Here is a 14495-nt window from a genome sequence, read left to right as displayed (position 1 = left end):
TTTTAACGTCATCGGAGTGCCTCGGATTGGAGGTTGTTTTCTAAAGTACTGCCATCCTTGAGGAGCACCCGATCTGACCTTTGTCTCATACTTTTTGACCCAGTGCAGCACTCACCCCTCCCATTTCTTCAGGATGAAAAGATTATTCAACAGTCTCATTATTCACTTCAAACAGGGTTACTCTTGTTGTCCCCCTGCATTTGGTTTGTGTCTTCATGTTCTTGGGTTTAAGCAGCACGCCCTGGAACGTGTATGAAAGGTCGGCTGTGTCATCACATGCACTTTGTGTATTTGATCACAAGCAGTGAGTAAACAGAGGCAGGGTAATGTGACATTATAATTGACTGGCTGTTTGTTTTTTTACACATTTTATCTTTTTTATGATAAATGAAATTGTTAGAATATAAGTGTGTGTGTAAACTGAATATCTTATCCCTTGTTTTAGTTTCAGGATGCACAACAATAAAGTGACACTAATTTACCTCTATGATGGTTACCTCCATCCTCAACTATTTCTATTTGAAACAAGACGCAGGAAGATTTTATTGGAGTATATTGAAGATAATTTAGTTTGTGGAATCAGTGCATGGATGTCACAACCAACAGTAAGCTCGATAACTTCTGTCAGCTTCACACGAGGCAGGTGGAGACAAACGGTGATGATCATGTAGCCTCGAGCACACAGCTTCCTCTCACTTCCGTTTTAACCGAAACTGACCCACTTTCGTTTTGATCATTTAACCACACTAACACTTCCGCACTACTTAAAATCTAAAGCTGTTCTTCAACAAAACGAACCATGCAGCTAGCAGGACAATGTCTAATGCTGGTATTGTCTCTAGCATCGCCTGAAGTCAATGCTAAGTTAACGGCAATATCAGAGCATTTCCGGTAATCATCAGCTTCAAAAATAAAAGCTCTTTGCTGGGAACGCTCATAATTTTGTCGTCAATGCGCACATTTCAGATGTACATGTGTCAGTGTATCTGAGTGTGATATTTATTTGTTACTCGCAGCCAAACCAGCTTTTTGAAAAATGAAGTAGCGGACTTCATCCAAGATATACGAGCTGGGGAAACGTAATGAGCAAATGGAGTCACGTAATGCTGAAAAAAACAGCTTTGCTAACGATTTGTCATGATAAACCAAAGAAGGAAAGCCACACATTCAAATCAAGGAATGTTTCACAGCTATTCCCTGAGCTTTCAGACCCCTAAACATAACTACCGTAGCCTCTCCCTGAAACACTTCCTGCCTTCATTGACCCACCGTCGCTAACTTCACACCGGCAGCAGGTTAAGCAGCACTGTCTTTCAATGAAGCAGCACAACATTTGCCATCAAACAGCTGATTTAAAGGCATAAAACGTTACCTCCTTCTTCTTCTGTCCTCCCCCCGGTGGCAGACATAGCAGCAGGAGGCAGAAAACAGACAGGGCCGGCAGGTTAGAGATGTGTTTAGCCCAAACAGACGCCATGTCGGAAGGATGCTCTGGCTGTGAGACACGTCTCCGGCTGGGGATTGGATTCTGTGTCGACCAATCAGAGGGGGGAGCTTTCATTCGCAGTGTCTTCTGGGTCTTGTAGTTTTTAGAGAATATTTACTGTTTGTCACAAAGGCAACATTATTCTTCTCTTTTCTCAATGCAAAACTATCATTTGTAGTTACAAATACATAAACAGTGGTAGAATATTGATCTCTAAGCAAAACTTGTTCAATAAAAAGTTAATGTATTTGTTTATTTATCTGTTAATGGTAATGATCTAACTTTGAACTATGAACAAACCACCATGTGATGAAGGCTGTCCCTAAAGATTTAATTGACTTAACAAAAAATAATTTTTAATAATAATAATAATTTTCAATAATAATAATAATAATAATAATAATAATAATAATAATAATAATAATAATTAATGGTAATTAATAAATATATTAATAAACGAACACATACTTGTCCTTGGGGGAAAAAAAAAAAAATTTAGTTTAAACCTAAAAGATTTGATGAAAGTTTTGCACAACATGTATTTCTTCAAAAGCCAAACTACAACATTTCGATAAGAATTTTACTTTTTTTTTCTTTTTTTTTTGTCATTGTTAATAAGTTGACACTCTTTTTGGTTCCAAATATTGGAACATTTAGAGTGCAAAACAAAATATAATTATATTTTTAATTGTAAAAATATAATTTAGTTTCAGTTTCAGTTTCAGTTTATTTCAGACAAATAAAACAGTTGAAAACAAAAACAGTCAAATTAGGGGTACAACATACCACAGTTGCTTATAACTACTAATAAAAACATTCAACATGTTCGAAAAGGAGTAGGAAGAAGCAAAAGCTTATCATGTCCTACCCCCACTTACTCTCGCTCTAAATTAACCAAAATATTTTCCTTACTAACCCCTCCTCCCTCCCCCCACTCACCCCTTCACTCATCCATGCGCCCACATGTTAATCCATATACACAGACACATACATACAAGAAAACAAACGCACATACTTGCCTAAGTATATGCATAGTTTAACAGACAATACAAGAATAAGCCATTCACTTCCAGATTAATTAACAGCCTTTAAGTTTAACTGACTCTAATTCCATGATACTATACCTTTCAAAAACATTTTTTCTATGAGTTGACTTAAATTGATGGACATTTTTACTCATTTTTGTTTGTTCATCCAGACCATTCCATAATTTCACCCCACAGACAGAAATGCACAGACTTCTCAGGATAGAGTGGATAATCGGTTGCTTAAAATGGTACAACCCCCTCCTTAAATCATTCCCTCCCTCCCGTTGCATTTTGTATCATTTCTCTGATTGTATATGGTGAATTCAGTGTAGTACATTTTTTTATCTATATATTTTCAAATACCAGATGTAAAATCAAGGGGTGGGAATGGGGGTTACACTTATAAAGAAAAACACTTTAACCAATTGATTGAGCATCCAGGAGAGGAATGTGATCCAACAAAAATGTTTTTCATTCTGAAAAATAAGTACAATAATATCTTCAACTGTCCCACTTAAGTTTTCTTAGTTTTCTAAATATTTAAATCAGACATTATACTTAAAAAAATGTCAGTAATCAAAGTTACATTTGACTTCTGCCAAAAATGTTTTACAGTCAAAGCAGGGGTCAACTCTGTTTGTCTTTTGATATTGTATTTAAAATGTATGAACAGCTGAGAGAATACACTTTTAAACATAAGCACTGCAATGCATCACCAGAAGAAAGCACAGCTTTAATACTTCAGCACACTCAGCAGACATGTCTGTTAGACCTGCATCATCCATAATACGTAAGAAATTGCTCTGAACTGTGTTTTATTGAACATGGTTCCCGACTTTTCCAGTTATTTGTTGTAATTCCCCGACTCTGACCCAGAGGCAACAGCAAGGAAGTGGCTAATCTAGTTTGCTACATAGCATCCACTCACTGTGGTGCAAAGAGCTCTCTGCCTGTCTGCTAGATTGTTGGAGTACACCCTTTGTGGATAAATCAGCTCTTAGCCTCATGATTTTACTTCCAGGGGGATAAAAGGTATTTTAAATGCTCTGATAGGTCAGTGCATGTTGCATTTAGAAAGCATAAAAAACAGTATTATCTTTTAGTGGGAGCCAAACCTTCCAGGAAGTCTGAGCCAGGCTGAATAAAGCTGGGTATATTTTTGTTGGACTGCAATTCAAGAGAGCAAGAAGCATGAAGTGAAGAGCAGTCCCCGAAGAACAGGTACATTAATTTATTACCTAAGCAGGGGATGAAAACAAACACTGGCTGTAAAATCAATGGAATTGAACACCTCAGTAGATATTATGGGAGATGTGTAATATGCATGCTGATAAGTTACGGTAAGCAGGGAGCAAGAGGGTGTGGGATATAAACAGATGCTTAAAGGGCCGGTGGATGGTCGAATGGTCTACTGGAAGGACAAATACTCTGAAATCTTCTGCCTAATGTCAGTGAGAGCGATACTTTAGGAGGGAAACGTTGATGACAAATCACTAAATACTGAAATGAAGTAAAAAAATATCATTAATTATCAAGAGCAGTGGTTATTTGTGTGTGAAACAGAAGGATGGTTGAAATGAAGTCCTCGTCCTTTCCCTCTCTTTGTATTTACCCTTCACACACACACACACACACACATATACATGCACACAGACACACTTCTGTAATGAAAGCATGTTGGAATATTAAAGCCAATGCAGCGTGAAACAATCACCACGTGTTGCAGCCTTGTTAAACCATGGTTCATTGTCTATAGCAGCCCAATCATGGAAACGTTCCCAGACTTGCTGGGATTGTTGCAGAATCTCAATGGAAGTGATTTGTTGGAAATTGTCAAGCACGGTCATTACTCAGGAGTGAAGTTTCTGAACTTTTTTAGAGCTGGACTTAAAGGTCACGAAAGTTAATCAACTGTACCAAAGATTGCATCCGGTGACCGTTTTATCAAACGGACAGCTTCAGCCTGGAACTATCCATAAAGCCAAAATTGTTTGTCAAGAAACTTTATAAATGGAGCTGCAGATCAACTCACTGATTAAATATTTCTGTCCACGATGACGGAATTTAACATTTTGAAGCTTCTATTTTAAGCTTTGTTTAAAACAATCATAATGACCCCAACATTTTGAAAATGCTGCAGATTAGTTTTGTAACTTAAGTCATAACAGAGGCAAGATGCTGGAGGACCCTGCCACCAAGGCCAGATGAAGAAGAAGAAGCTTTGCTGATACATTCATAGGCTGACCCTGAGTAACACATGTGGAAACTCAGGGTCACATAAAGAAGCTTGGGTGAAAGGGCTGTACAAAGATGAGCTGCTCAAACAGTTTCTCCACAGACCTTCAGCCGTGGTGGTAAATGGAGGTGAACTTGTACCTTTGTGGCTCGTAGCAATGTGTCAGTCGTGAAGGATCCAGCTCTTAGAGCCCACTCTTTAAAGTGAACAATGGGAGCTGTTTTTTATTTATTTTATTTATTTATTTATTTATTTATTTTACTGTTTACAGTGTGCCAAAATTCACCTACAATATCAAATTTATATTTTATTGTCTGATTTCTTGAGGCTGTCTCTGTTGTTACTCGGTAAACAGTTAAAAGTTGTATTAAATATAAACATACAATCAGAGATAAGACGTTTTGATTATTGGAGATGGTTCTTTTTTGGACTTTATTATTAATTCATCAATCAATAGTTCAATCAACTCGTTTTCAGTGAGGATTGGACTCTGCCAGGGCTGCCCTTTGTCACCGATTCTGTTCATAACTTTTATGGACAGAATTTCTAGGCGCAGCCAGGGTGTCGAGGGGGTCCGGTTTGGTGCGGCATCCGCAGTAATGTGGACTCTGCACAGGTCTGTCGTGGTGAAGAGGGAGCTGAGCTGGAAGGCGAAGCTCTCTGTTTACCAGTCGATCTTCGTTCCCACCCTCACCTATGGTCATGAGCTTTGGGTAGTGACCGAAAGAACAAGATCGTAGGTACAAGCGGCCGAAATGAGCTTCCTCCGTACGGTGGCCGGGCTCTCCCTTAGAGATAGGGTGAGAAGCTCGGCTATCCGGGAGGAGCTCGGAGTAGAGCCGCTGCTCCTCCGCGTTGAGAGGAGCCAGATGAGGTGGCTCGGGCATCTGATGAGGATGCCTCCCGGACGCCTCCCTGGTGAGGTGTTCAGGGCACGTCCCACCGGGAGGAGACCTCGGGGCAGACCCAGGACACGCTGGACACACTACATCTCTCGGCTGGCCTGGGAACGTCTTGGGATCCCCCGGGAAGAGCTGGACGAAGTGGCTAGGGAGAAAGAAGTCTGGGCTTCCCTGCTTAGGCTGCTGCCCCCGCGACCTGACCCCGGATAAGCGGAAGAAGATGGATGGATGGATAGTTCGATCAATTCAAATTTACTTTTTGTAGCACTCACGCATGCACACATTTCAACTGAGCTGAACACATAAAAAAGAGCCATATGAAAAACATTTGTCGTCATGTATGGTAATGTTTGTTTTCTATTTTACATCGGTAAATCATTTTAAACTTTATTTTACTTTTTTTGTAATAAATTAATCAAGGCAACAAGAACTCTGTGGAGCTACTTGGGAGCCAAAAGGACCAGTTCTTTTTAGGGAACCAAGCCAAAAAAAACCACTCACTTAAAAGAATTTAAAGTCCCATGGCTCAGCTGATGACTTTGCTTCTCTGTCGCCATGTTTCCACTCTGCAAAAAAAATGAAGTGTTTTTGTCTTCATTTAAGTAAAATTGTTGGATAACACTTGATATGAGCCACATTTATCTAATCGGTCCAGAAAAATGTTTTTTTTTTTTTTTTTACTTGTCACAAACAATTCAGACCTAATTTTTGTCTTAAAACAACTTGAAACAAGACACTTTTCTAGAGTGGCCAGGTGCATGTGGCTCATATTAGGTCTAAAAAGAACTACTACTACTACTTTCTACTGAAAATAAGACAAAACCATTTGATAAGATTTTATTTTTCTATTTTTTTGTTTTTTAGTGTATTCCCTCCTCCAGAGGTGTGCTTACATTTGACAAAGTATAAGAAAAGAGAAAAAAAGGCAAGGATCAGCAGCTCACGAACCTCTTAAAAATAAAATAAAATAAAATGAAAAAAAGAATTGTTCTTTCAAACATCATCAATGGACAATGTTCTCCACTAGGGGGCAATATGGGGAAATATGTCCGGACGTTTTGATGGCAGGATCAGGATCTGGATTTTATCAGGATTGTTTCTCATGTTCAGACTGTTTTGTCCTACAAACAACTATTTTTCTGCTCCATTTCACAACTTTAATCTCGTCTTGTGTCCTCTTTAAAAAAATTCACAGCATGATGAATCCATTCATTTAAAGACGTCAGCTGCAAGAATGTACAGAGCTTTAGCTTTAAACAAACAGCCAATGCACTGTCCAAATGTAGTCTAGTGAGACGTTACGATAAAGACTTTGGGATCTTTTGTGCACTTGATAGAAAATGTAAATGTGCACATTAATTGAAGTGCTTTAATTAATACACTTTTAGATGAAAGCTGTGAGACCTGAGGCCACAACTGCTGCTGAGCAAAACTCGCACCCAAACTTACAGAAAGATTTGTTGCTATCGAATGCTCTCCTTTTACATCTCTGAAAAGCAAACAGCCGCGCTTTGCATGTGCTAGCAGAGGCATAAAGCTCCTATCTGATCACGGTCTGAGGAGGTTTGTACGGGAGCGGGAGCAGAGGGAGACAAAGAAGCTTGTTAAGTCAGTTCCTGCGCAGTGCACAGCTGCATGGCTCTGTGGAGTAATAGGGCAGGTAAAAATACACACCAAAGTAGGGAACTAGAGGATAAAAATAAGCATGGCATTACATCTTAGTATGTAAGCAGTTCTGAGTGGCGAGGGGGACCGTAAAATGCTAAGGTTTGTGTTTCTGTTTTACATCTTAGTGAAAGTGATTCTCAAATGTGATGAGTGGCTTTTTGAGCAGGAAATGTGTCTCTCAGTTTAAGGCTTTTAGCTGTCTTTGTTTTTGGGAAAAAAGAGCTTCAGTGAATTTGTTTTTCTTTGCAGGCAGCAGAGATTGAGTAAAAGTAATGTGAGGCAGAAAACAGTTCATGGTGTTAAGAGGAGAAGCAGGGGACGGAGGAGGGGACGGAGGAGGGGAGAGATGGGTGATGTCATTTCCAGCTGGCACAGGACTGGCTGTCCATACCCGATATCAGCTGCTCCTGTTTAAAAAAAAAAATGTCCTGGGAAAAAATGATTAATTGCCCGACAGCGCAAAGTTTATAGAAAAGAAAGAGACGGGGAGGAGGTGGAGGTGGTAAGGGTCCCTGAGTTACAGGGGAGCAGAAAATAGCCAAAGAGTAAAAGAGAAAGAGGGGTGGAGGTGGAGGAAAGAGAAAGATGAAGGGGGAGAGAGTGTGAGAGTAGATGAGGAAGCAAAAAAGGGGGAGAATCAGACGTACAGAGGAGGAGGAGCACGAGCGAAGAGTGAGGATTCATTAATATGATGTTCGTTATCTCCGACCGACTCCCTCAACAAATGTTCCTCTGTGCTCTCTAGTGGGCTTTTCAATAGGCCTGTAGATGTGTGTGTGAGTGCACGAGTGTGTTCGTGTGTTCCCTTATGCATATGTGATGATCATGAGATATGTGAGCTCTATACAATACAAATGTTTGAATGCATTTATGAGGGGGCCGTAGAAGAAGTCGATGTACGCTGGGGTTGTGAAAAAGAGACGCATACGTGAAGAATCTGAGCTCATAGAGAATCCTCCAGTGTTCACTTGATTTATTACCTGAGTACTCCAATCTATTCAGAAAGGTTCATGCTTTGTGAAGTTCACTCCTTTCGAAAGTGGATGTGATGTATCGTGGTGTAAAAAAAAAGTGTTATTGTTTGCTGTCTACTCATTTTTTTAACAAGATGGGGCAGAAAATCTGTGGATCTGCAGCATGTGAGTTGGAAAATTTCATTACAGTTTAGGTTTTTAAAAAAATGAGTCTAAATACTGACAGGCAAACATTAACAAGGGGTTGGGAAATGCTTCACAAAATCAGAATCTATTTATATGTTCATATTTTATCTATTTTTGTGAGAATATAAACAAAAAATTGTGGTTAAATTTGTTATAAGAAAGGTGATTTAAGGGACTTTGAACGTGGCATGGTTGTTGGTCTGAGTATTTCAGAAACTGCTGATCTACTGGGATTTTAACCAACAACCATCTCTAGGGTTTACAGAGAATGGTCCCAAAAAGAGAAAATATCCAGTGAGCAGCAGTTCTGTGGGACAAAATGCCTTGTTGATGCCAGAGGTCAGAGGAGAATGGACAGACTGGTTGGAGCTGATAGAAAGGCAACAGTAACTCAAATAACCACTGGTTACAACCGAGGTCTGCAGAAGAGCATCTCTGAACACACAACACGTCCAACCTTGAGGCAGATGGGCTACAGCAGCAGAAGACCACACCGGGTGACCCTCCTGTCAGCTAAGAACAGGAAACTGAGGCTACAATTCACACAGCAACACCAAAACTGGACAATAGAAGATTGGAGAAACGTTGCCTGGTCTGATGAGTCTGGATTTCTGCTCCACATTCAGATGGTAGGCTCAGAATTTGGCCTCAACAACATGAAAGCATGGATCCATCCTGCCTTGTATCAAGGGTTCAGGCTGCTGCTGCTGGTGTAATGGTGTGGGGGAGATTTTCTTGGCTCACTTTGGGCCCCTTAGTACCAACTGAGCATGGTTTAAAGTCCACAGGAAAAAAAAAAAAAAGGAAAAAACGAAAAAAGAGAAAAAATGGGAAAAATGGGAAAAAGAGAAAAAAAGAAAAAAGAAAAAAGAAAGAAAGTAAAAAAAAAAAAAAAAGTCCACAGCCTACCTGAGTATTGTTGCTGACCATGTCCATCCCTTTATGAGCACAGTGTACCCATCTTCTGATGGCTACTTCCAGCAGGATAACGCTCCATGTCATAAAGCTGGAATCATCTCAGACTGCTTTCTTCAACATGACAATGAGTTCCCTGTACTCAAATGTCCTCCACAGTCCCCAGATCTCAATCCAATAGAGCACCTTTGGGATGTGGTGGAACGGGAGATTCTCATCATGGATGTTCAGACCACAAATCTGCAGCAACTGTTGATGCTATCATGTCAATATGGACCAAACTCTCTGAGGAAGGTTTCCAGGACCTTGTTGAATCTGTGCCACCAAGGATTAAGACGGGTCTGAAGGAAAAAGGGTCCAACCTGGTACTGATTGTAAATAAATTTTCTATTTTATTGTTTTTAAAATAATGAAACTCGAATACAGTGTTACATATATGCGCTTCAAAACATAAAGTTCATCAAGTGACATTAATGTGCAAAGAAAGTATCGGGTAAAAGATGTGGTCAGTTGGTAAAACTCGTAAATCTCACTCAATGTCACCAATGTTTCTCATACAAAGTCTGATATTGCATAAAAAAGTTACAATGGTTATGATTTGATCAGTGTATTGCACTGTGAAAATTCAACTTAAAATGATTTTAAACCAACTGACCCAAGTATGGAGAGACAACTGATGGCTTCATCATCAAGTGCCATCCATCATAGTGGAGGAAGTCGTTTTTTTAAACTTGTAACTCTGCTACAATCCAACTCTGATGGGTCGGATCTGAAACAGCACCACTGAGCAGAGCCTAACTAAAACTAGAACTAAAACTTACTGACTAGATTCAAACCTATTGGATTTGATGGATCAGAGATGATCCGGACATGGATCTGGTGGAATTCGCCCATGGCGATGGCACTGAAGACACATTATATAACAACCTACACATTGTTTTGGTGATTCAGATGATCAGGTTTTCATAAGACTGATCATAAGTGCTCTGGTCACAACTTACTCACTTACTACTACGTGAAATAAATCTAGGAATGGGAATTAAGCAAAAGATAAAAAAAAGAAAAAGAAAAAAAAATATTCAAAGTATTGGGGGAGTCATTCAACACCACTCTGGTGTTATTAAATAAAACTGTTTGCACTTAAGGTCTTTCATTTGTGCCACCCAAAGAAGTGTTTGAGTTTTCTGTTTTTCAAATGTGCAACTTTACATTCCTGCTTGTTTTATTTTGCATAATTATCTAATGAAAGTTATATCAAACCACACTTTTACAACTGTTTGGCTGCTACTAAAGAAGTAGCTTTAACTTGTGATTTAACTTGTGACTATGTATCTATGTGATGAAGAGCTGTATGGCATGTATGGATGTTAGGGATAGGAAAAGAAATGGATTCATCTAAGTAATGCAATTTTTTATTTTATGATTTTTTAATTGAGATTTTTTTTTTTCTGTCAAAACTTTTGCAAAATGGATCCACAGAAAAACAACATGACAATGGCTGGAGTTGGAAAAATGAAGGTTGTGCTTTATTTCCTAATCTGTGCAAAAATCTAAGTCTCCAGGGGAAAAAGGACAAAGAAAAGAAAGAACATGCACTTGTTTTCTCCATGAATGAGACAGTACCTGCAGCAGCCCTCCTCAGACAGACACACTCCTCCATAGCCAAATGCTAAGCCCCTCCCTCTGGACCAACCACCTGCTAGAAACAAACTATATTAATTAACTACAACACATCAAACTAACATGGAAACTTCAAGCAGATGAATTTATATCACCAAATGTATGTATTTAAAATGATATTTAACCAAACTTTATTGACAATCAGACCGTGCATACTCACAAATTTAAAGAAACAAACCCTGCTTCAGTCTGAAATGGTTTCTCCCCAATCAACACACCTGAGCAGCTCTGCCCTCCTCCCACTCTTTGAAAGGACACCTCACCCACAGCTCTGGTTGCACCAAGCGAACCTGTGGAGGAGCAGAGACGCCGGTGGGCTGGAACAACTACAACCACTGAGGAAAATGTGTCTCTGTGTGTGTGAAGGTATGTGAAGTAGTGTTTGTGTGTTTTCTTGTCAAGTTGGGTTGAGAAAATAAGTTAACGCTTTTCTCCAGCAGAGGGCAACATGTTTTACTGTCTATCTGGTAACATGATGTCAGAGCTCCTGAACGAATCCCAGAAACTGACTCATGTCATGTTTAGGGGAAAGATGGCTCCTGATACAGTCTGTAGACATCATCATCATCATCATCATCATTCAGCTTTAGGATCGTACCATTCGTTCTGTGTGGAGCTTGCATGTTCTCCACTGTTCTCCACTGTTCTCTGGTCTTCAGGCTTCCTTCCACAGTCCAAAAACATGCTTGTTAGATTGATTGGTGTTTCTAAACTGCCTGTGGGTGTGAGTGTGAGCATGAAAGGTGGTCTGTTTCTGGGTACTGGCCCTGTGAGTGACTGGAGACCAGTCCAGGGTGTGCCCTGCCTCTTAGACGAGGACAGCTGGGTCAGGCTCCAGCCACTGGTGACCCTGAACAGAAAGAAAGGTGGAAAATAAATGGATGGGTGTTGACTTTTAACATCAAGGAAGAGGTTGAATTTTGACCAAGAGTTACATTTAATTGATGCTTAGAGTTTATTCAATGGTCTCAAATGCAGTGTAAAATGTCACTTATTGTTCCAACTTAAAAATGTGGGTCTGCCTCAAAATGTTTATGTTAGGTCAAGAAACACATTTTGTTTTTCTAACTCCGACAGAAGTTATCTTGATTAAATAAGATGTCTTGTGACAACCTTTGTCTTAGTTTTGTTGATTTAGACTTGTTAGCTAACTCAACTTTTTCAGCTAGTTGTTTGGAATAATTAATCTATTTCAATTCAGTGAAAGTTTTCAGTTATGTTGACCTTTCACTTTTGTTAATATCATTCACAGTTGTTAGTGACGTTGAAGGGGCTGTGAGGAGTTTGAAAATGATCTTAAAAAGTCTCCCTTCTAGATGCAGACCTGATCGTACTCCACTCTTTAAAATAAGATTATCAGTGCCAATAATGCTGGTTACAGGTTATTTTAAATTACTACATCTTAGCTTCTGGCTCAGGTCAGGCAGGACTGGATTGATTTACAGCATGTCTGAATCTCTATGGCCATGTCCACATGTAGCCGAGTATTTGGGAAGCTTTATATTTTCACACCTGTCGTCCACACAAAACCGCAGATTTACGTCAGTAAAGACAATGTTTTCTGAAAACTTCGGCCACAGTGAAGATCTTGGAAACCTCTGGTTTCATGGTTTGGTGTGGACGCCGGTAAACTGAGTTTTTGGCTCTCAAACGTCTCAGCTGAATGACAGGGGCTCATTCTGATTGGCTGGCATGGGTTTTACGTCAGGAAATCACACGGAAGTATTTTTTCTTTTTTTAATGAACAGAGGGTCTTGTTTTTGAAAATACCCAGCTACGTGTGGACATGGCTTATGACAACACCACGCCAGCTGATTAAGTTTAGTAGTGAGAAGAGATAAAACAGAGATCTGAGTTTTCTCTGCTGAAAATGATTTCTGTGATTAATGTTGTAGTGATGGTGGACACTGGAGCCTAACTGTCAGACAGAAAAAGGACAGAAGAGCAGAAGAAAGATACAGTTGTGCCCAAAAGTTTACACCCCCCAGCAGAATTTCTGATTTTTCTGCCTTTTCTCAGAAAATGTGAATGATGACACAAAAACCTTTCTGTCACTCATTGGGTTGTGTAAAGACTTTTATTAAAAAAAGATTAGTTCACTCTTTTTAAATCATAATGACAACAGAAATTTCAAAATTGACCCCGTTCAAAAGTTTACACCCCCCAGTTTTCAGTCTTTGACATCGATAACAGCTTGAAGTCTTTTGTGGTAGTTGTGGATGAGGGTCTTTATTTTCTCAGATGGTGAAACTGCCCATTCCTCTTGGCAATAAGCCTCCAGCTCCTGTAAATTCTTGGGCTTTCTTGCATGAACTGCACGTCTGAGATCTCCCCAGAGTGGCTCAATGATGTTGAGGTCAGGAGACTGAGATGGCCACTTGAAAGCCTTCACTTTATTCTGCTGTAACCACTGACAGGTTGATTTGGCCTTGTGTTTTGGGTCATTGTCATGTTGGAACATCCAAGAACGTCCCATGCGCAGCTTCTGGGCTGATGAGAGTAAATTTTCCTCCAGTATTTTTTGGTAAGAAGCTGCATTCATCCTTCCATCAATTTTGACCAGTTTTCCTGTGCCTTTGGAGCTCACACATCCCCAAAACATCAGTGATCCACCTCCATGTTTCACAGTAGGAATGGTGCACCTTTCATCATGGGCCTTGTTGACTCCTCTCCAAATGTAACGTTTATGATTGTGGCCAAAAAGTTCGATTTTGGTTTCATCACTGGTTACCCTAGGTAGACAGTCAAACCCATTTGTGTCAAATTTTGTGCATGTTATCAGGCCAAAGCTGCCAGGGGGTGTAAACTTTTAAACAGGGTCACTTTTGAAGTTTCTGTTGTCATTATGATTTAAAAGAGTAAACTATTTTTTTTTCAATAAAAGTCTTCAGCCAACCACTAACCATGAGTGACAGAAAGGTTTTTGTGTCATCAGAAAATCAGAAATTCTGCTGGGGGTTGTAAAGTTTTGGGCACAACTGTAAACAGGAGAGAGATAGAGCCCAAGCTAAAGGCTAATTAGCCTTTGTGCTAATGTTGTCTCCAACCCACAGTCAGCAGTTATTCTGCAGTGGTCTGTTCAAACTTGAGAGTCTATCAATAAAATGAAGAGTGAGGTTACGTTAGCTCTGATTGGTCGATGACTGGCAGGAAATAACCAGGATTCACTAACGTTACACATTACAGACACGTCTCAGAGCACCGGGCTGTCAGCTGGGCTAAATATAGACAGTTACCAAACTACTTTACTTGTTGACACGTTAGCTTACAAATACATCAGAGCACCAGGCTGCCGGTAGCACTTCATATGGCTGGCTACAACAATGTTAGCTTGACGTCACATTTCAAACCATAGCACCACGTAACTGTACTGATACATACCTTACCTCAGCGCGTTGTATCCACTAAAAAGTTGTCTTG

The 14495-nt window shown here is 39.8% G+C and overlaps 1 protein-coding gene and 1 long non-coding RNA gene across 2 annotated transcripts in view; both read right to left on the bottom strand.

Moving 5' to 3' along the window:
• The window catches only part of tusc3 (tumor suppressor candidate 3), a 124282-nt gene extending 122754 nt beyond the window's left edge, over positions 1–1528 (bottom strand). The window contains exon 1 of the mRNA XM_074686104.1: positions 1373–1528. Within this exon, the coding sequence (XP_074542205.1) occupies positions 1373–1477 (105 nt within the window). The 5' untranslated portion in view covers positions 1478–1528. The remainder of the gene's footprint in view (positions 1–1372) is intronic.
• A 1030-nt stretch (positions 1529–2558) lies between these two features.
• Positions 2559–14495, bottom strand: part of LOC141802583 (uncharacterized) — a 15805-nt gene continuing 3868 nt past the window's right edge. The window contains exons 2-4 of the long non-coding RNA XR_012599509.1: positions 11674–11925; positions 11019–11365; positions 2559–6218 (exon numbers count right to left, since the gene is read on the bottom strand). This is a non-coding gene — a long non-coding RNA (uncharacterized LOC141802583). The remainder of the gene's footprint in view (positions 6219–11018; positions 11366–11673; positions 11926–14495) is intronic.

The sequence above is a fragment of the Halichoeres trimaculatus genome, unplaced genomic scaffold (assembly GCF_033239565.1).
Source record: "Halichoeres trimaculatus isolate MK-OKI-2021-1 unplaced genomic scaffold, fHalTri1.1 fHalTri1_scaffold_2, whole genome shotgun sequence".
NCBI lineage: Eukaryota > Metazoa > Chordata > Actinopteri > Labriformes > Labridae > Halichoeres > Halichoeres trimaculatus.
Note: the sequence above shows the minus strand (reverse complement) of the source record. Positions and strands in the feature narration are given on the sequence as shown.